This window comes from Oncorhynchus mykiss, chromosome 6, assembly GCF_057628025.1.
Source record: "Oncorhynchus mykiss isolate SJ-2025 chromosome 6, ASM5762802v1, whole genome shotgun sequence".
NCBI classification, from domain to species: domain Eukaryota; kingdom Metazoa; phylum Chordata; class Actinopteri; order Salmoniformes; family Salmonidae; genus Oncorhynchus; species Oncorhynchus mykiss.
This window is the reverse complement of record NC_143027.1, coordinates 15,096,248-15,119,116: the sequence shown is the minus strand read 5'-3', so window position 1 is coordinate 15,119,116 and position 22,869 is coordinate 15,096,248. Positions and strand designations below refer to the sequence as shown.

General features: G+C 40.7%; 1 protein-coding gene across 3 annotated transcripts in view; it reads left to right on the top strand.

Moving 5' to 3' along the window:
* The window catches only part of LOC110525311 (EGF-like repeat and discoidin I-like domain-containing protein 3), a 203,109-nt gene that overhangs the window by 145,934 nt on the left and 34,306 nt on the right, over window positions 1-22,869 (top strand). For all 3 annotated transcript variants that reach the window (XM_036979442.2, XM_036979443.2, XM_021605324.3), the window contains 3 exons: window positions 3,260-3,415; window positions 7,801-7,945; window positions 8,155-8,339. In XM_036979442.2, the coding sequence (XP_036835337.1) occupies window positions 3,260-3,415; window positions 7,801-7,945; window positions 8,155-8,339 (486 nt within the window). The remainder of the gene's footprint in view (window positions 1-3,259; window positions 3,416-7,800; window positions 7,946-8,154; window positions 8,340-22,869) is intronic.

Genomic DNA, 22,869 nt, shown 5'->3' with positions numbered 1-22,869 from the left:
AGCATGTCATATCATTTAATCCGGCATAGCCAAAGACACAACACACTTTAGAATAACGCTGTAACAAAATGTGGAAAAGGGGAAGGGGTCTGAATGCTTACCAAATGCACTGTACCTCAACACTGTAGAGGTGCACTGTACCTCAATAATTTTGACCCAGTTATGACTGTTGTGAAAATGAATCAGATTAATCTGAGACTGTGTGTATGTGTGTGTGTGTGTGTGTGTGTGTGTGTGTGTGTGTGTTTGCACCTGTCTTTGTTTCTTTCCATATGTGTTCATTCAGCACAGCACCAGTCCTTAGTTACCACCATACACCCTCATCTATTACAGCAGCAGTCCTTAGTTACCATCATAGGCTGTATTCTATTACAATTCTGTCATCATATGGAGCTATTAAAATTAATAATAAAATAACTTCTGACTGAAGAAAATACTCTCTCTCTCTCCTTCTCTCTTATAATGGTCATACTGCTGTGCGTCAAACTTAAGGATTCTAACTGAAGCCCCAACCCGTCTCTGTCAGAAGTGCTTTAGTTTGGCAGTATATTGACAGGCTAGATTGGATTGACTGGATGGCTGACTGAATGTGGTGTGAGGGGATAGACTAATGTTGCATTCACACACAGTCCTGAGGAAGATAGATGACCTTGACAGGAACAGATAAAAGATCTGAGTGTAATAGCCAGAGGATGTCTGACACACACCGGTGTGCCCTAGGAGAAAGTCCACTGTGTGCAGCTCACCCTGCACTAACATAAATAACATGATACTCTTGAAGTAATATGGCTACATGTTCATCTGCCTCACCTAACGCCCATTCTGGTGGGAAGCTGCTATAGACCACCAAGTGCTAACACTCAGTATCTGGATAATATCTTTGGAATGCTTGATAATGTATGTGATATCAACAGAGAGGTATATTTTCTGGGTGATTTTAAATATTGACTGGCTTTCATCAAGCTGCCCACTCAAGAAAAAGCTTCAAACTGTAACCAGTGCCTTATCAGTCAACCTACAAAGGTAGTTACAAACAGCACAGGAATTAAATCATCAATATGTATTGATCACATCTTTACTAGTGCTGCAGAAATTAGCTTGAAAGCAGTATCCAAATCCATTGGCTGTAGTGATCACAATATAGTAGACATATCTAGGAAAACCAAAGTTCCAATATAGTGTATAAGAGGTCATACAATACGTTTTGTAAAGATTCCTATGTTGTTGATGTAAATAATATTTGTTGCACTTGACACATTTATGAAATTGCTTTTTCCAGTTACTAATAAGCATCCACCTATTAAGAAAAGTCATTTTAAAAAATGTTTAAATCCCTGTGGATTGATGGGGAATTGAAAACTTGTATGGTTGAGAAGGATGAGGCAAAAGGAATTGAAAATAAGTGTGATTGGCAAACATTGCAAATTGAGAAAACCTGTGACTAAACTGAATAAAAAGAAGAAGAAACTACACTATGAAACAAAGATAAATTACATAAAGAATGACAGTAAACGCTTTGGAGCAACTTAAATGACATTTTTGGGAAAAAAGCAAACTCAACTCCATCATTCATTGAATCATATTACTCATTCACAACAAAACCAACGGATATTGGCAACTACTTTAATGATTTTTTTCATTGGCAAGATTAGCAAATTTACGCATGACATGTAAGCAACAAACACTGACACTGTACATCCAAGTTTATCTGACCAAATTTTGAAAGACAAGCATTGTAATCTTGAATTCTGTAAAGTGAGTGTGGAAGAGGTGAGCAAAGTATTGTTGTCTATCAACATTGACAAGCCACTGGGGTCTGACAACTTGGATGGAAAATTACTGAGGATAATAGCGGACTTGCCATATTTTCAATTTAAGCTTACTAGAAAGTGTGTGCCCCCAGGCTTGGAGGGAAGCAAACACCATTCCGATACCTAAGAATAGTAAAGCCCTCTTACTGGCTCAAAAGCCTACCAATCAGCCTGTTACAAATCCTTAGTAATTTTTGGGATAAAAATAGTGTTTGACCAGATACAATGCTATTTTACAGTAAACAAATTGACAACAAACGTTCAACATGCTTATAGGGAAGGACATTCAACAAGCACAGCACTCACACAAATGACTGATGATTGGCTGAAAGAATATTATGATAAAAAGATTGTGGTGGCTGTTTTGTTAGACTTCGGTGCAGCTTTTGACATTATCGATCATAGTCTGCTGCTGGAAAAAATATATGTGTTATGGCTTTTCACCCCCTGCTATATTGTGGATAGAGTTACCTGTTTAACAGAACACAGAGGGTTTTCTTTAATGGAAGCCTCTCCAACAAAATCCACATAGAATCAGGAGTTCCCCGGGGCAGCCGTCTAGGCCCATTTATTTTTTCAATATTTACTAATGACATGCCATTGGCTTTGAGTAAAGCCAGTGTGTCTATGTATGCGGATGACTCAACACGATTCATGTCAGCTACTACAGTGACTGAAATTACTGCAACACTTAACAGAGAGTTGCAGTTAGTTTCAGAGTAGGTGGAAAGGAATTCTGATGATTTTTAAAACTTAAAGGATTGTATTTGAGACAAATCATTCACTAAACCCTAAACCTCAATTAAATCTTGTAACAAATAATGTGGAAATAGAGCAAGTTGAGGTGACTAAAATGTTTGGAGTAACCCTGGATTATAACTGTCATGGTCAAAAAATATTGGTACAACAGTAGCTAAGCTGGGGAGAAGTCTGTCCATAATAAAGCGCTGCTCTACCTTCTTAACAGCACTATCAACAAGACAGGTCCTACAGGCCCCAGTTTTGTCGTAAATGGACTACTGTTCATTTGTGTGGTCATGTGCCACAAAAATGGACATAGGGAATTTATAATTGGCTCAGTACAGGGCAGCACGACTGGCCCTTGGATGTGAACGGAGAGCTGATATTAATAATATATATGTCAATCTCTCCTGGTGGAAAGTGGAGGAGAGATTGACTTCATCACTATTTGTATTTATGAGAAGTGTTGACATGCTGAATGCACCGAGCTGTCTGTCTAAACTACTGGCACACTGCTCGGACATCCATGCATACCCCAGAAACATTGGCAGCAGCTAATGGGGATCCATAATAAATACAAATACACATGCTCACACACACAATACATACATGTATGAATAGGTACACACATGCACAGTCACACACAGACACACAAACTCACAAACACAAGGTTCTTGATTGCTGTTTTATCCCTTATTTTCCTACAGATAAACCTACAGAGGAGGATGCGGGTCACGGGCCTAATTACCCAGGGTGCAAAGCGCATCGGCAGCCCAGAGTACGTCAAGTCTTACAAAGTGGCCTCTAGTGATGATGGCAAGACCTGGAGGACAAACAAAGTCAAGGGCACAGACGAGGACATGGTGAGACACACACACACAGCAACTGGAGACCACACACCAAGTCAAGGGCAGAGTGGAGGACATGATGAGATTACTTTTTAATTAGCCAGCTCACTCCGGGTTCCTCTTCCTAGCACTTACCCCCCTCCACTTTTTATGACTTTTAGATCGCGTTTTATACTATTTGGGGATAAACGGCCACCAAATAGACTCCCCGACACTCTGTCATTTTTGACAGCGCACCATGTCCCCTGTCCCGTCCTCCAACCAGCCATCCCCATTTTTACCCCTGCCACCAATGGATTGTGTATGTGTGCCATTCAGCGGGTGAATGGGCAAGACACAAGTTTTAAGTGCCATTGAACAGGGAACATGGTATGGTAGTAGGTGCCAGGCGCACCAGTTGTTCATGCTGAACGGTTTCTTGTGTGTATTGTGTGTACACCACCCAAGGACATGCAGCCAGCTTGACACTACTGTGGAAGCATTGGAGTCAACATGGGCCAGCATTCCTGTGGAACGCCTTCGACAGCTTGTAGAGTCCATGCCCGACAAATTGAGGCAGATCTGAGGACAAATGGGGGGTGCAACTCAATATTAGGAAGGTGTTCCTAATGTTTGTTATACTCAGTGTATGTATGTACAGTACCAGTCAAAAGTTTGGACACACCTACTCATCAAGGGTTTTCTTTATTTTTACTATTTTCTACATTGTAGAATAATAGTGAAGACATCAAAACTATGAAATAACACATATTGAATCATGTAATAACCCAAAAATGGTTAAACAAATCCAAATATATTTTAGATTTTAGATTCTTCAAAGTAGCTACCCTTTGCCTTGATGACAGCTTTTGCACAATCTTGGCATTCTCTCAACCAGCTTCATGAGGAATGCTTTTCCAACAGTCTTGAAGGAGTTCCCACATATGCTGAGTACTTGTTGGCTGCTTTTCCATCACTCTGCTGTCCAACTCATCCCAAACCATCTCAATTGGGTTTAGGTTGTGTGATTGTGGAGGCCAGGTCATCTGATGCAGCACTCCATCACTCTCCTTGGTCAAATAGACTTTACACAGCCTGAAGGTGGTTTGGGGTTCATTGTCCTGTTGAAAAACAATTGATTGTCCCACTAAGTGCAAACCAGATTGGATGGCATATCGCTGTAGAATGCTGTGGTAGCCATGCTGGTTTAGTGTGCTTTGAATTCTAAATAAATCACCAACAGTATAACACCCCCACACCATCTCTCCTCCTCCATGTTTCATGGTGGAACCACACATGCGGAGATCATCTGTTCACCTACTCTGCGTCTCACAAAGACACAGCGGTTGGAACCAAAAATCTCAAATGTTTTCCTTTGCGAGTGTTTCTTTTGATGTTGAGATGTGTCTGTTACTCCGTGAAGCATTATTTTGGCTACAATCTGAGGTGCAGTTAACTCTAATTAACTTATTCTCTGCAGCAGAGGTAATTCTGGGTATTCCTTTCCTGTGGCTGTCCTCATGAGAGCCAGTTTCATCATAGCGCTTGATGGTTTTTGCGACTGCACTTGAAGAAACTTTCAAAGTTCTTGAAATTTTACAGATTGACTGACCTTCATGTCTTCATAACGAAATGATGGACTGTTTTTTCTCTTTGCTTATTTGAGCTGTTCTTGACATAATAAGAACTTGTTATTTTACTAAATAGGGCTATCTTCTGTACACCACCTCTACCTTGTCACAGCACAACTGATTGGCTCAAATGCATTAAGAAGGAGAGAAATTCCATAAATTATGTTTTGACAAGGCTCACCTGTTAATTGAAATGCATTCCAGGTGACTACCTCATGAAGCTGGTTGAGAAAATGCCAAGAGTGTGCAAAGCTGTCATCAAGGCAAAGTGTGGCTACTTTGAAGAATCTCAAATATAAAATACTGTATATTTTGATTTGTTTAACACTTTTTGGTTATTACAAGTTTCCATATGTGTTATTTAATAGTTGTAATGTCTTCACTATTATTCCATCATGATGAAAATAGTAAAAATAAAGAAAAACCCTGGAATGAGTAGTTGTGTCCAAACTTTTGACAGGTACTGTATACAGTTGAAGTGGGAAGTTTACATACACCTTAGCCAAATACATTTAAATTCAGTTTTTCACAATCCCTGACATTTAATCCTAGTAAAAATTCCCTGTCTTAGGTCAGTTAGGATCACCACTTTATTTTAAGAATGTGAAATTTCAGAAAAATTGTAGAGAAAATGATTTATTTCAGCTTTTATTTCTTTCATAACATTCTCAGTGGGTCAGAAGTTTACATCCACTCAATTAGTATTTGGTAACATTGCCTTTAAATTGTTTAACTTGGGTCAAACGTTTTGGGTAGCCTTCCACAAGCTTCCCACAAATAGTTGGGTGAATTTTGTCCCATTCCTCCTGACAGTGCTGGCGTAACTGAGTCAGGTTTGTAGGCCTCCTTGCACACGCTTTTTCAGTTCTGCCCACAAAAATGTCTATAGGATTTGTGATGGCCACCCCAATACCTTGACTTTGTTGTCCTTAAGCCATTTTGCCACAACTTTGGAATTATGCTTGGGGTCATTGTCCATTTGGAAGACACATTTGTGACCAAGCTTTAACTTCCTGACTGATGTCTTTGTTTCAATATATCCACACAATTTTCTTTCCTCGTGATGTCAACTGTCAACTTAGTGTATGTAAACTTCTGACCCACTGGATTGTGATACAGTGAATTATAAGTGAAATAATCTGTCTGTAAACAATTGTTGGAATAATTACTTGTGTCATGCACAAAGTAGATGCCCTAACCGAACCTAACCTGACTTGCCAATACAATAGTTTTTAACAAGAAATTTGTGGAGTGGTTGAAAAACACATTTTAATGACTCCAACCTAAGTGTATGGAAACTTCCGACTTCAACTGTATATTCTGACAAAAAATATAAACGCAACATGCAACAATTTCAAAGATTTTACTGAATTATAGTTCATATGAGGAGATCAGTTCATTGAAATGGTCACAGATATCTTTCAAAAATGAGCCTCACAACAGGGCTATTTCTTAAGTATTTCTTTGCATTCAAAATTGCCATCGATAAAATACAATTGTTTTCATTGTCCGTAACTTATAACTGCCTATACCATAACCCCACTGCCACCACGGGGCACTCTGTTCACAACGTTGACATTGGCAAACTGCTTGCCCAAACGACATAAACTTGTTCTGCGGTTTTAAGGCCGGTTGGACGTACTGTTAAATTCTCTATAACAATGGTGGAGGTGGTTTATGGTAGATCAATTAGCATTAAACTATCTGGCAACAGCTCTGGTGGACATTCCTGCGATCAGCATGCCAATTACATGCTCCCTCAAAACTTGAGACATCTGTGGCATTGTGTTCTATGACAAAACTGCACATTTTCGAGTGGCCTTTTATTGTCCCCAGAACAAGGTGCACCTGTGTCATGATCATGCTGTTTAATCAGCTTCTTGATATGCCACAGCTGTCTGGGGGAGGATTATCTTGGCAAAGGATAAACACTCACTAACAGGAAGTAAACAGATGTGTGCACAAAATCTGAGAGTAATAAGCTTTTGTGCATATGGAGAATTTCTGGTATATTTTATTTCAGCTCATGAAATATGGGACCAACACTTTACATGTTGCGTTTATATTTTTGTTATATATACAGTATATAGTTGTTACTCTAACAACTGTAAGATTAATGAGGCATGCAGAACACTGGGATGAGAGACTAAACTCAAAACCCAGTTGTTAGTTTTCTTGCCTGAGATCTTTGAGTCTGACTGTGAGTGTGCTAGCCAGAGAGTAGACGGATGTTCTGACCCAGAGGGACCCCCCTTTTGAGTGCACCTCTGTGCAATGCTGACCTGAATTCATCCAGACAGAGCTGTATTCCTTAACACACACACACACACACACACACACACACACACACACACACACACACACACACACACACACACACACACACACACACACACACACACACACACACACACACACACAAACATACATACCACCTGAGAGGGTCCTGTGAAACACTATGTTAGTTCATTTGGGGATAGCACTGTAAAACAGTCTATATGGTATGGCAAGGTAATTGGTCCACTAATTCAAAACACATCGTGTGCTTACAAATTACCTGCTTAAATCGTGCAATTAAAAAAAATACTTTTCCTGTAATTTGAGCTCATTGAATGGCAGCAATTTGTTGAGTTTCGAGTAGACACTAGAGACCGTGTGAGAGACTGTTCACAGAGAGACTGTTCACAGAGAGACTGTTCACAGAGAGACTGTTCACAGAGACAATTTAATTCCCCCTTCCTATTCCTTTTAACCCCTCTTCTTCTTCTGTCGTATAATTTCCCTCCTCAGATATTCCGTGGAAATGTGGAAAACAACGCTCCCTCTGCCAACTCCTTCACCCCTCCCATTGAGGCGCAGTACGTGCGCATCTACCCCCAGGTCTGTAGGAGACACTGCACCCTGCGCATGGAGCTGCTCGGCTGTGAGCTCACAGGTAATAATTCATGACTAAAGGTTTGCACAGGTGTCGCACCACCGCGGGTAGAAGTTCCCCTTTTTGTAAGAACAGGACAGTTCTGCATTTCTCAAGAAATACAATAGGGGCGCCATTGAGTATTGACAAATCGTATTTCTTTGGAAGTATTGTTATGGAGTTTGCAGTTCTAGAAAGGACTGTTTCCACTAACTAGTTTGTTTCTACAGGCTGCTCTGAGCCCATGGGGATGAAGTCTGGCCACATCCAGGACTACCAGATCACAGCATCTAGCCTCTTCAGAACACTCAACATGGACATGTTCACCTGGGAACCCAGCAAGGCCCGTCTGGACAAACAGGGAAAGGTCAATGCCTGGACTTCTGGACGCAGTGACCAGTCCCAGTGGCTTCAGGTAGGAGGCTACCCCCCTGCTTCCCATCTAAGGAAACATAGGAACTGGAGTTTCTCCTGGCCACGTAATCTGACCAGGAAAAACAGAGGATCGTAGGAATAGCCTAGTCACATGGTCAGGTTAAATTAATTAGTTATTTTTCAGCAGAAACTTGCATAAAGGGAATTTATACTATATGCATTCAGAACATGTGGCTTATGGGGGAAACATACTTCAAATTTATTTTGCAAGCATCATACATCTACTAACTTAACCACCAGAGCCTCATAACTCCAACTAGTCATAATTCTACTACCTTTTCTATAACTTCTCCTGAATGCAACACCGGCCACGCCTGCACTGTGCTTGTGAATGTGTCCTCTTGTCCTCTTACCTTTAGCTGCAGCCCAGTACGTGCTTTAAGGTAACTGATTGTCTCAGACGACCCAGCCAGGGCCTTAAGCAAAGACGCATCCCTCAACGGACGCTTATAGTTTGTCCTCCCAGGAACTTGAGAAGTATCTCGTTACCAAAAAGCGTGAGAGTGACTTAGAGAGTATATGAGAAGATTTTGTCTAGAATAACAGTTGGGAACAGAGCAGGTCACATCTGTTTGGAATCATCGGGACTTAGCCAGATGTGAATGTGCATCAGTGTTTCAAAACAACCGTAGATATAGTCCAGATGCAGGATCTTAATTTGATCACCCTGTTGCAGGCGAACTTTAGTGTAATGCAGGAAATGTGTAACTTGTAATGCACTTGAGGTAAAAAAAGCCTTCTGGATTTCAAACTTGATGTTCCCTTATGACAATGTGTCAATCCCTACAAAAATATCCATGAATGTCCTGTTGCTGCAGGATTATTTTCATGCTGTAACAAACGGACTCAAATTAAGATTCTACATCTATGTGTCCTTATTGTTTTATTGCAGTGTCCGCAGTTGACTTAAGATGCTGAGAAGTTCCAGGGAAGGAGATAAAACCTTCTCCCTACAGGCTGCACTGGTTCCAACATTAATTATACTATCCTGGCATTACAAAAGCTATGTTATAAAACGTTGCTCGTTATGACACTGTCACCTGACCTGACAAGGACAAAACTCTGGATTCTAGTAGCCTAAGTAACATGTCCAGACTAGGGCCCAGAGTTTTCTAGCTGGTTAGGTGATATGGTAAAGAAAACTCCTGGGCCTAGACATTCTGCAGTAAAAATACAGGAATATTTTGTTTTCTAGAACAGTAAAATAAAGGGCATAGCATTTGTGTCTGATGGTCATCTCTGGGATCGGTTGTTCCCTGGCCTTTCTGTCGTCTCCTACCTCTCTGATAGTCCGTTAGAGCTTAGCGGTGACATAAACAGTGCCCCGCAGTAGTGCCCCCTTGTCTAGCCATAATTAGATTGGCTGAGCCTGGAGTGAGATATGTTTTTATCACAGCAAAGGCCTTCTAAGAAGGAAAAGGCCAGGCTGTGCGGTTAGACTAGCTCCAGACAGGCCATGAAGCTCAGTTGAATTGATTGCTGTGGATAGAGGGAAACTCGTGGTTTGATATTACATGCTGTGCCTACAGGAGGAGGGAGAGGCTATGAAGCCAGCTGTTAAATCAATGGCTTCCTCCAACGACAAGGATACATGGCGATACCCACTTCTCCCCACACCTTCTAGACCTGTGGCAAGGAAAAATAAATAGAAGCATTGATGTTTTCACCTCACATTAGTGTGTTTGTCACAGGAAGTATTGATGTTCATATGGTAATGCGTGGATGTGTTTGTTTATATGTAGTGTATGGATACGTGGGATGTGTATGAATGGATTTACTCTACATATGAATGTCGGTGACTCTACTCACAGTTCAATATCTTCTCCGCACCAGTTGCCATGGTGAATAATTGATTACCAGTGACATTACTGGATGACTTTACACTTGATAGATGAATGGAATTAATCACACTTAGTGACAAATTAAGTATTCTAATTAATCAAGACAACTGCAGTAGAGCAGCAGCAAAAAAATCCTTTACAGAGTGCAAACACGCCAGACTAGATCTGGCCATGGAAGAGAATGAACACGCTCTCATCTGACTAACGAACCAGTCACTGTAATGAAATGTTGATATTGTCACATATGTATCTTTATCTTGAGGAGACCAAACAAACTTTGTGCATGATAAGGGTGAGACAGACTTTCGTTATGACTTTCATGATTGTTTTGTAAGACCCACCTGCTGACACCCCCATCTCCAGTGCCTGCATCACTCTCCGCCATATGGCCTCAAACTGCGCCATTTTTTTTCTTTCCATTGCCCACGCACTTTCAACATTTTGCGCCCTTGTTATCATTGAAGAATTAGTTGATTTCCAGTTTTTAAGTATACATTTTTTAAAGATGATTGATGAGAAAAGTATTGTCCAACCAATCGGGTATCTCACTGTGCCCTCATGTGCCGTGTCTTAAAATATGCAGATAGACAGATTAAAAGTACATTTACATTGTAATAATTCCCACTTTAAATGACATTCAGCTTATAAATGCTTCATAAAGCCTTCATAATGCCTTCAAAAGCACTACAAAAATGTGTTACAAAGCAGCTACAACCATATGTCATGCTTTATAAAGGGTTCATAAATGTGGCATAACTGTGTGACATAATCACCTATGTCAAATGTGACATAACCCACTAGGGTGAGTATGATATAAACATGTGCTTTATAAAGGGTGACAACATTTGCTGATAAGCTCTAAAGTGATGTCATGTTAGTCACATTACACCTCATCTCTTTCCCAGACACTTCGTGTGTGGAAGGTCTAGTGGACCAAAGCATCAAACTTGGCCATCAGTTAATTTTAAGAAGATAAATTGTGGAAATGGGCATGGTTTAGCCATTATTATGACTTTTTGACTGTGTTAAATAGTGACGATTATAAATAATTTACTCAGTAAGGTCACTCCCATAGAATTCTATGGTCACTCCTTCAAAGGCCAACTTTGAATGGTTGATATCCCAGGATTATACTCTATGTGCTGTGTGTGCAGTAGCCTAGGGACGACGTTACTCGAAGAAACACTTACCTTGATGAAAGCGCTCAACCTAAAGAAATTGAAAGTGTCTTTCTTCTGGAACCAAGTTACATGTTCCTCAGTACACAAACATGCACACACAAAAAAATAGCCATACAGCGCGGTGCTGGGCACATTCACCCACTCCCCCGGTGAAATATCAGCCACAAAATGTTGTCACCATTGTAACAGTTTGTAATCAAGCCCTGGTCTGGTCCGGCATGGGAACAGAAGATGAATACCTGGTGTGGTAGTCTCAGGTTGGACTACTCCAAATCATCTTGGTTCTGACACACGCACACAAACGCAAGCTTTGCAGGTCCATCAAATCATTTAAATACCTCTCACATCCTACAGTAACCTGTAGATCATGAGACAACCTTCTTAAATCAACAGAACGTTAATAACCTATCTATTTACACGTTATGTAGTGTCCTGTAATACTTAGATTGAAGTGAGACACCTTCGGTCATTCATAACACATCCGTAAAGACTATATCGCATGATGCTGTACTTAATTTAAATTAAAATACTTTTGGTCACTTATAACACATACATAAATGCCTTGTACCATATGACTCTGTACTTACTAGAAGGTCAGACACCTTTGGTCATTCATAACTCATATATAAAGGCTTAATGATTTCAACACAAATGTAATAACACTTAGGGAATTATCACTAACAGCTCAAACAAATAAACATTAAAAACATGTTCAAATCATACATTTCCTTTTATTTGTACATGTTTTAAGCAATACAAATACATCTACAAGTTTCAAAATGTTCAGCAATGCAGTTTCATTGAACATTACACAGGGCTGTGAATAGTTTAGCTTGTCCCTAAGCTGGTGGGCGTATGGTAATTGCCTTTCTTCCTGCTACAGTTACTGCATGTTTGTTCCAACATGAAAAGCAACAACAAAGAAAGTTAGCAGGTCTGTTAGGAAATGCCTTTGTCACACCATCAAGATAAGGGAATTCCTGTGTTTCACTAGAAACGCAAAATGGGAAGATGGGAAACTCCATTCAAATCATATTATTATATTCCTATTTTGTGGTATCTAGGGGATTTGTATTTAGCTGAGCCTGCTAGCTAGCTAAATTTCGGATAGCTAGCAATTGTTGTCAAGTCACTAAACTTATTTTTTTTAAATGATTGAGGTAGCTACAGTAATCACTTAACTACTACAAACTAATTTAAATTACAATAAATAAAGGTTAACTTGTTTTTCACTGTCCAGTGGCAGCACACATGGGCATTTTACTTTACTCCACCCATTATATTGGGGACCGATTCACATCTTATGTGCGCTTACTACACTACAGAAAACCCACTAACCAAACAACAGTGCAGGGCATGCTCACTGGATTAAAGGACAACTACACTCAAAAATACAAATTTCTTAGATTTTTACAAGACCTCAAAAGTCATCCGCTGATGTGGTTTAAACACCTACCGCACCTGCTTTTAAAGGGCCCTACCAACATTTCTTGCCATGAATGACTCTTTAGAGTCTGTAATCCTGCAGCACAGCATTTTGGGGGAAGGACTATGCAGCCAAGAGTTAAAGTGGTTCGGCCATCCTAGAAATGTTGTAGTGAAATATAATATATCAAATTCAGCAGATGCTTTTATCCAAAGCGAGTAACAGTCATGTGTAAATACATTTTTACTTATGGGTGGTTCTGGGAATCGAATCCAATATCCTGGCTTTGCAATGCCCTTTGTGAAGCCTCAATTTAATATTATTTATAAAGCCTTTATTAAGCGGTGCTTATGCCACCCTTTATAAAGTACAGGTTTATGTCAGCAGAATTCCAGCAGCATACCACCCTTCATCCCACTGCTGACTTGCTTCTGAAGCTAAGCAGGGTTGGTCCTGGATGGGAGGCACCCTTTCCTCTTGTTACAAAAATATCCCACTGCCCCAGCGCAGTGATTGGGGACATTGCCCTGTGCAGGGTGCCGTCTTTTGGATGGGACGTTAAACGGGTGTCCTGACTCTCTGTGGTTACTAAAGATCCCATGGCACTTATTGTATGGGTAGGGGTGTTAACTGCAGTGTCCTGGCTTAATTCCCAAACTGGCCCTCATACCATAACGGTCACCTAATCATCCCCAGTTTACAATTGGCTCATTCCTCTCCCCTGTAACTATTCCCCAGGTCATTGCTGTAAATTTGAATGTGTTCTCAGTCCACTTACCTGGTAAAATAAGGGTTAAATAATGAATACATTTTTTACATAGTGGTTTATGTCACATTTGACATTGGTGTTTATGCCACATTTATGAACCCTTTATCAAGCATGACAAATGGTTATAGAAGATTTGTAACACATTTATGTAGTGTTTATGAAGTCTTAATGAATCCTTTATAAACTGCATGTCATTTAAATCAGGACCCAACTGGTCTAACTCCACCCATAATCTTTGGTATTTATAGCATTCCCAGAAGACGTGGATTATTGAGTCATTGTAAGTTTTACACTTAAGACATGACTCCGTGTTGTGCTGTAGAATTTGTGAATTTTGTATCTTGTATAATAAATGCTATACATTAGTTTGTACTGGATTAAGTGTACATTTTCGTTAACTGTAATTTTGTTAGTTGCAGAACCAGTCAACATTTTGGACACACCTACTCATCCCAGGGTTTCTCTTTTATTTGACTAGTTTATACATTGTAGAACAATTGTGAAGACATCAAAACTATGAAATAACACACATGGAATCATGTAGTAACCAAAAAAGTGTTAAACAAATCAAAATATATTTGATATTCTTCAAAGGAGCAACCCTTTGCCTTGATGACAGCTTTGCACACTCGTGGCATTCTCTCAACCAGCTTCATGAGGTAGTCAACTGGAATGCATTTTAATAATTAGGTGTGCCTTGTTAAAAGTTAATTTGTGGAATGTATTTTCTTCTTAATGTATTTGAGCCAATCAGTTTGTTGTGACAAGGTAGAGGTGGTATCTTGAAGATAGCCCTATTTGGTAAAAGACCAAGTTCTTATTATGGCAAGAACAGCTAAAATAAGCAAAGAGAATTGACATTCCATCAGTACTTTAAGACATGAAGGTCAGAAAATGTTGAGAACTTGGAAAGTTTATTCAAGTGCAGTCGCAAAATCCATCAAGCTCTATGACGAAACTGGCTCTCATGAGCACCACCACAGAAAAGGAAGACCCAGAGTTACCTCTGCTGCAGAGGATAAGTTCATTAGAGTTGCAGCCCAAATAAATGCTTCACAGAGTTCAAGTAACAGACACATCTCAACATCAACTGTTCAGAGGAGACTGCATGAATCAGCCCTTCATTGTTGAATTTCTGCAAAGAAACCACTACCAAAGGACATCAATAATAAGAAGAGACTTGCTTGGGCCAAGAAACACAAGCAATGAACATTAGGCCGGTGGAAATCTGTCCTTTGGTCTGATGAGTCCAAATGTGCGATTTTTGGTTCCAACCGCTGTGTCTTTGTGAGACACAGAGTAGGTGAATGGATGACCTCCACCATGAAGAATGGAGTAGGAGGTGTGAATATGTGGGGGTGCTTTGTTGGTGACACTCTTAATTTATTTTGTATTCAAGGCACACTTAACCAGAATAGCTGCCACAGCCTTCTGCAGCGATACGCCATCCCATCTGGTTTGCGCTTAGTGGGACTTCAATTTGTTTTTCAATAGGACAATGACCCATCACACCTTCAGGCTGTGTAAGAGCTATTTGACCAATAAGGAGAGTGATGGAGTTCTGCATCAGATGACCTGCTCTCCACAATCACCCGACCTCAACCCAATTGAGATAGTTTGGGATGAGTTGGACCGCAGAGCAAAGGAAAGCAGCCAACAAGTGCTCAGCATATGTGGGAACTCTGATGGAAAATAATTCCAGGTGAAGCTGGTTGAGAGGATGTCACGATTGTGCAAAGCTGTCATTAAGGCAAAAGGTGGCTTCTTTGAAGAATCTCAAATATAAAATATATTTTGATTTGTTTAACACTTGTTTGGTTACTACATGATTCCAAATGTGTTATTTCATATTTTTGTTGTCTTCACTATTATTCTACATTGTAGAAAATAGTAAAAATAAAGAAAAACCCTGGAATGAGTAGGTGTGTCCAGACTTTTGACTGGTACTGTATGTTCCAACATCCTCCATCTTGTACCAACATCAGTTATTTGTAAGCCTTTCTTCCAATAGTAAGAGACAGTCAGTTGGATAGGCTCTCTGCAAGGTTTTGTTTAACTTACCTATCATATGAATATCCTTTTCTGACCATCCCAGGGACCCCCTATCAGGGAAACCGGCGACCCAGGGACCCCCTATCAGGGAAACCGGCGACCCAGTGACCTCATCATACGTTAGCAAAGATTAGATTTTTTGTCTTATCATCAGGTGAATGATAATAAGGGCCCAGGGTACTAGAGGTGCTCTCTGTACTGGAGATGGAGGCACAGCCATAGAAGCCCAGAGAGCTAGAGGTGTTCTCTGGCAAAGCCATTGAGGTGGTGGCTCTCCTTTCCTTTAGCAACTGCTCCAACTAAAGTGTACCTGCAGCTTGCTTCTACATCATTTTAAACAATCTTTCTTGCGAATAAACTTCCCCTGACTCATTGACATCAATGTCTAGTTCCTCATCTGGAGCAGCTACTATTCTGAAAGAGACTTGAGGAATGCTGGGGAGAAGTGAGCTGACATCTGCCGTGATGGTCCAGTGTGGTATTCCCTCGAAGGGTTCTCAGAGATGGCTTGTGGTGCTGGCTTCTCCTTAGAACCAGAGGGTCAGGACTCTGTATGGCAGATGGATGTGGCTTTGGGGTTGCTGTGCAGGGTTGGGTTCAGCCTACCAATGACTTCTTCTGCTCTCCTCTCTGTTGTTTGAACTCAACCTCTTCCAGGTCACACTCCTCCTGTTTCACAGTCAGGTACTGCTGAAATTGTTGTTCCACCCCTTCCAATGTAGATGGGACATGATAATGGTGAGGGAGGAGGATAGAATCCTGTGAAGCATAGAGATCAAACTAATTTAGCATACAAGCATTTTAATCTTTTGAAGTTCGTTTGGAAAATATACAAGTACTTCCATGATTAGAAAAAGAAAGCAGCTTTAAAAAACCAAACAGAAACAATCAACATTATAAATAATATCTCTTAACATTTCGATCTGTTGTGCTATGTGGAGTGAGTATTCTGCGTACCATTCCTCTTTCCCTCTGAAAGACAGCTGGAAAAATCTAAGTAAATAAATATTTCTAATGTATCAGACGAACTAAAATATACCCTGAGTATACCAAACATTCAGAACAAGTTCCTAATATTGGGTGGCACCCCCATTTTGCCTTCAGAACTGCCGCAATTCATCAGGGCATGGACTACAAGGTGTGTAAAGCATTCCAAAGGGATGCTGGCCCATGTTGACTCCAGTGTTTCCCACAGTTGCGTCAAGTAGGCTGGATGTCCTTTGCGTGGTGGACCATTTTTGATACATGGGAAACTGTTGAGTGTGAAAAACCCAGCAATGTTGCAGTTCTTGACACACTCACACCGGTGCGCCTGGCACCTACTACCATACCCCATTAAAAGGGACTTGTCTTGCCCATTCACCCTCCGAATGGTACACATGCACAATCCATGTCTCAATAGTCACAAGGCTTAAAAATAATTATTTAAACTGTCTCCTCCCCTTCATCAACACTGCTTGAAGTGGATTTAACAGGTGACATCAATAAGGGATCATAGCTTTCACCTGGACTCACCTGTTCAGGCTACGTCATGGAAAGAGCAGATGTTCCTAATGTTTTGTACATTCAGTGTATGCAGAAGTGCATTGCTACTTTTTTAAAGTTGTGCAATTTCAAAAACAATACATACCGCTCTCTTGGTGGATGTCTTTATCTTGACTTGATTAAGAACTTCTCTTTGCTGATTAAGATCATATCTGAGTGTCTCTCTTCCACCAGCTTCTCTATCTGTTCAAACAGATCATCTGGAGCCTCAACAGTGGCAGATGATGTGGCCGATCTTCTGGCAGGTCTGCTAACAGATCTTTGTTTCGTAGTGCAGTCAAAAGGGTGGACCAGAGAGTTGTGAAGTCCTCCTCGGGCAGTGGACAAAGACAGTAGCAGTAGCACTGGTAGTGTTAGGCTCTTGTAATCCTGACCTGTGCTGTTTTATGGGTTAAGTTCCTGCCTTGCCCCTAAATGGTGTTAGGGATGCGGCTGCAAGTGACCCCTGGTTTGCATATGAACAGATTAACCTGAAGAATTCATCACTAATGAGCTCATTATCCACTGTACTGGTTGAATCAACTTTGTTTCCACCTTGTTTTCAACCCAAAACATCAATGTGATGACATTGAATCAACATGGGAAACGGATTGGATTTACAAAAAGTCATTTGTGTTGTTGATTTCACATTGAATTCACATTAGTTGACAACTCAACCAAATGTAAATCAAAACTAGACATTGACGTTTCTACCCAGCGGGTAGCCATCACAACAGAATAGCCATCACAACAGAATGCCCATGCATAGAATGAGTATTAATGTCCCATTAACCCTACTGCTGTGGCTGTAGTGAGAGACTGCACTCTGAACATATTATATTAGAAGTTATGGAGTGTGTCCTACACTTTGAGACAGTACATTGGTAGCACACAACACTTTGGGGAGAGTAAAATATGGTCAGCTGTCTTGATTTATTTCCCCAAAGAAAGCCATGGCCTTGACCTTAAACATTACAAACCTTAAACATGACAACAAACGGATGTAGTCACAGAGACAGACATTAGGGCTGTTGACAATAGGGTTCCTAGAGCTATGAACATGAACAGAATAACAGTATGGTCATTACGGCATGGAGAGTTTAACTGAGATAGTGATGAGCCTCGTATTGATGTATTTCGTTCACATGGTTGAAAGATCAATATGGCCTGTGAACAATCAATCTTAGTGTCAAGGCTGGACGCTTTGGGTTATCTAAGCTCCCATAAACTAATGCAGACAAGTTTATCTTTGTTCAAACCCCATGGCTTCCTTGCTCTCGTCTTGGATGTATGTCTTCAATACAGAGATGCCGAGCTTTCCTCTTACGTTTGCCTCCAAGTTTGTTTAAGTGATAATGCCTTCAAAGCCGGTGTTTGAAGGATATTGGCATGGGAGTTTGTTAGGCCCGAGATGGCTTCGAGGGCAGTAAACACCGGCTTCAAGGGCATTATCACTTTTATACAATGGGTTACCAACATATTCAAATGATGATTGACATAGTTTCAATAAAAACATTATTTTGATGACTTAATTCACACTATTACATCCTTCCACAAGATATAGTCCAAAATAAATCTAGGGTTGCTACTCAAGTCGGCTGGACGTTCGTTCTATTGGTTCAGTTGCCAGAGACGCGATGCAGTCGTTCAGTCTTTTTGTTCTGTATCTATGGACGCGACCAAGTCGTTCGTTCTAAATGTCTCATTGCCATACTGGCTGGCAACATTCTTAACCCTTGCTTGCTAGCTAGCCAACTACTGCTTACTTACAGTCATGTCAAACAGTACAGACAGAATAACAGTAGCTGCATTTGTTTAAGCTGTTTTCTAGTGACATTTATTTCGATACATCCATAACAATGAGCTAATTAGGCACAATTTCACCTGGTGTAAAAAATATGCTCCGCCATTAGGACACTGTTGTTCAGAGGAGCTAGCGAACAACACAGCTAGCACAATAACTTCAAACTGAAAGTGGAAAGACTGCAAACTAGCTGCACTTCATTTCATTTGACCTTTTTTCAATTGATATTTCTTTGTATATATCCATAAAAATGATATCAGCTGATTCATGATTTCGACTGCCTGAGAAACGCTGCCTGGCCTTCTTTCTCTCGTCCTGACTCCCGACCCCTAGACGTTCATTACTATGGGACAGTTGGAGATTGAATCTTAATATTGAAGCAATGTTGCTAATGTCAAAGACACAGACAGTAAGGTTTATACAAATCTCTGCGGTTGAAAACTAAATGTTAGTTAGTCTAAAAGAAATGTGAGATAATGTCTAGATGCTTTTGATTGTGGAGATGAAGTTTATAACTTTCCTGCCTTGGCTGATGCGACAGTGGAGTGCGTAGTCAGATGGAACAGAGTAAATAGGCATTTTAATGTCATAGATTTAGCCAGTGCTAACTTGTGGAATAGACACCTTCTGGAATGCACTATTAACCAGTCAGTTTTCAGGATTAGACCCACCGTTGTATAATTCTGCACATCCACCACTAACTAAACTCAAAATTACTGAGCCAGGCGAAAGTCTGGCAGGCAGACCTCTGCAAAACCTGACGATGAGAACCATGGGTCTCTTCTCCCTGTCAGAGTATCTCGCCGGTCTGACTTAGTTTCTTTCAGACCAGTTGTTATCCTAATTATGGCTTTAAATTGCTTCTCCGTGTTTTCCTTTTTCCTTTCTTGTCTGCCTTGCCTACCATATTGGTTTTCCTGTAGAAGACCCTCAGTATTCTAGTTGGATCTGTCTGGTGTGCTTTTACAGAGAGTACAGAGCTACAGCTCTTTTCTGTCCATATCTCATAGGGGGGTAAGGAGTGGCATTAGACGGGTTGTTGGCCTGTAGAAGATAAACTAACAATAAGATATACATGTTTTGTTTGTCTTTTCTGTTCTGTTTAAAGTCCGAACTTTATTTTTTTATTCCAGCTCAATGTTGTATGGTATTATCAATCAGCTCAATGTTGTATGGTATTATCAATCAGCTCAATGTTGTATGGTATTATCAATCAGCTCAATGTTGTATGGTATTATCAATCAGCTCAATGTTGTATGGTATTATCAATCAGCTCAATGTTGTATGGTATTATCAATCAGCTCAATGTTGTCTGGAATTATCAATCAGCTCAAAAGCATTATATTTGATTTGTTACTCCATGTTTATCAGATACAGAATATATGTTCCATAAAAGTTTGGTACTGAATTGAAAGTGTTAAGTTGTCAAGCACATCTCCCTATGACTAGTGTGACAGGCTTCTTCTCAATTCTGTTGTATAACTGAAACAAACAAAGAGAGAATTGAGAATTGTGCTCAAATAAGAGAGTGCCTTTGCCATCAAGTCATGTTTTTATGACAGATTTTTCACAAAGAAAGTGAGATATTGTCAAAAGAGACTTTTATTCGATAGGTTGTTTGAAAAATAAATGTTGTCTAGATTTTTCACAAACAAAGTTAGATTTTATCAATAGAGCTTTTAATCTAATTATTGCCTTTATAGACTGAGTGAAAAATACATTCTCTAAGCGTTGTCTTTGCTGGCAATGCTTTTTCCTGCCTCCGAGTGTCTCAAAGCAACATGAGAGAGCAACATAAACCTGTTTCACCCTGTCTGTATCCTGCCTAGTTGAACCACCACCTGCCATTCACCCCTATAGATAAAATGTATGGTCATTGGTACACAAGCACCATTCACCTGGCCATCACCTGCACCTCACCCCTCAACGTTATCCTCCACCCCCTAATCCTGCACCATTTACAGTGATGACGTGAGAACAGCAGGCAGTTTTTGATGGGCAGTTATGGGCAGGGGCGCAACTTTCAGTAGGGACATGCCCCCCCCCAGTTATATCATTGGAATGTGATACAAAACGAGGCAATGGTGACGCCTCCGAGCGGTCGGGTAGGATGTTTGGAGTGTTTATCCGACTGGATTTAAAAAAATTATATGTCCCACCCACTTCTAAAACCGAAGTTGCGCCCCTGGTCATAGGTTCATGTGTGTCAAGTACTGTAGCATTTTGACTGACAACACGAGAGTATTATGATCCACAAGAGTATTATACTTGATAACAGATAAAGACAAAGTTGATCTAGAACCATTGTGAGAAAGGACAGAGGGGGTTGGATTGAATTGTAATGAGTTTTCCATTAATCTCATCCTATTCGCTCACCCACATTTTTGGATAACACATAAAACCAAATGTTTACTGCCAAATATAACAACAAAGAAGATACAGTTTTCCACTAAATTGTTTTAACTGCAGTGCTGTGTTTTAATGCCGCCTGGTCTGGCAGTTGCTGTTAATGACCACATGTTTTCCGTTGTGTGCCACATGTTCTCAATTGACGAGGGGAACATTAACAGATGAACTTGATGTACTATCACAATCAACATTATAACCAGCACTTTTAGAGTTTACCTGAGATGGAAAACTCCTCTCCAGGACAATTGCCCAAGTTGTTAAGCTTCTTTTTTCCTCTAGTTTTTAAGTAGATTGTATTAACATGTTTTGTGAACAATAACATTGTAACTAGAAAGCCTGTCAAAAAAAGAACAAAGAAATGTGTATGTATAGTGCATTTGGAAAGTATTCAGACCCCTTAACTTCCTCTACATTTTGTTACGTCACAGCCTTATTCTAAAATGGATTATACTGTATATACAATACCCCATAATGACCAAGCAAAAACAGTTTTTTATACATTTTTGCAAAAAAAAAAAAAAACATTTACGTATGACACTACAAGCTTGGCACACCTGAATTTGGGGAGTTTCTCCCATTGTTCTCTGCAGATCCTCTCAAGCTCTGTCAGGTTGGATGGGGAGCGTCGCTGCACAGCTATTTTCAGATCTCTCCAGAGATGTCAGATCGGGTTCATGTCCGGGCTCTGGCGGGGCCACTCAAGGACATTCAGAGACTTGTCCCGAAGCCACTCATGCGTTGTCTTGGCTGTGTGCTTAGGGTCGTTATCCTGTTGGAAGGTGAACCTTCGCCCCAGTCTGAGGTTCTGAGTACTCTGGAGCAGGTTTTCACCAAGGATCTCTCTGTACTTTGCTCTGTTCATCTTTCACTTTATCCTGACTAGTCTCCAGGTCCCGGCCGCTGAAAAACATCCCCACAGCATGATGCTGCCACCATCATGCTTCATCGTAGGCATGGGGCCAGGTTTCCTTCAGACCTGACACTTGGCATTCAGGCCAAAGATAATCAGTTTCTCATGGTCTGAGAGACCTTTAGATGCCTTTTGGCAAACTCCAAGCAGGCCATCATGTGCCTTTTACTGAGGAGTGGCTCCGGTCTGGCCACTCTACCATAAAGGCCTGATTGATGGAGTGCTGCAGAGATGGTTGTCTTTCTGGAAGGTTCTCCCATCTCCACAGAAGAACTCTGGAGCTCTGTCAGAGTGACCATCGGAATTCTTGTTCACCTCCCTCTCCCCCGATTGCGCAGTTCGGCAAAGCGGCCAGCCCTAGGAAGAGTCTTGGTGGTTCCAAACTTCTTCCATTTAGGAATGATGGAGGCCACTATTTTCTTGGTGACCTTCAATGCTGCAGAAATGTTTTGGTACCCTTCCACAGATCTTTGCCTCGACACAATCCTGTCTAGGAGCTCTATGGACAATTCCTTCGACCTCATGGCTTGGTTTTTGTCTGACATGCACTGTCAACTGTGGGACGTTATGTAGACAGGTGAGTGCCTTTCCAAA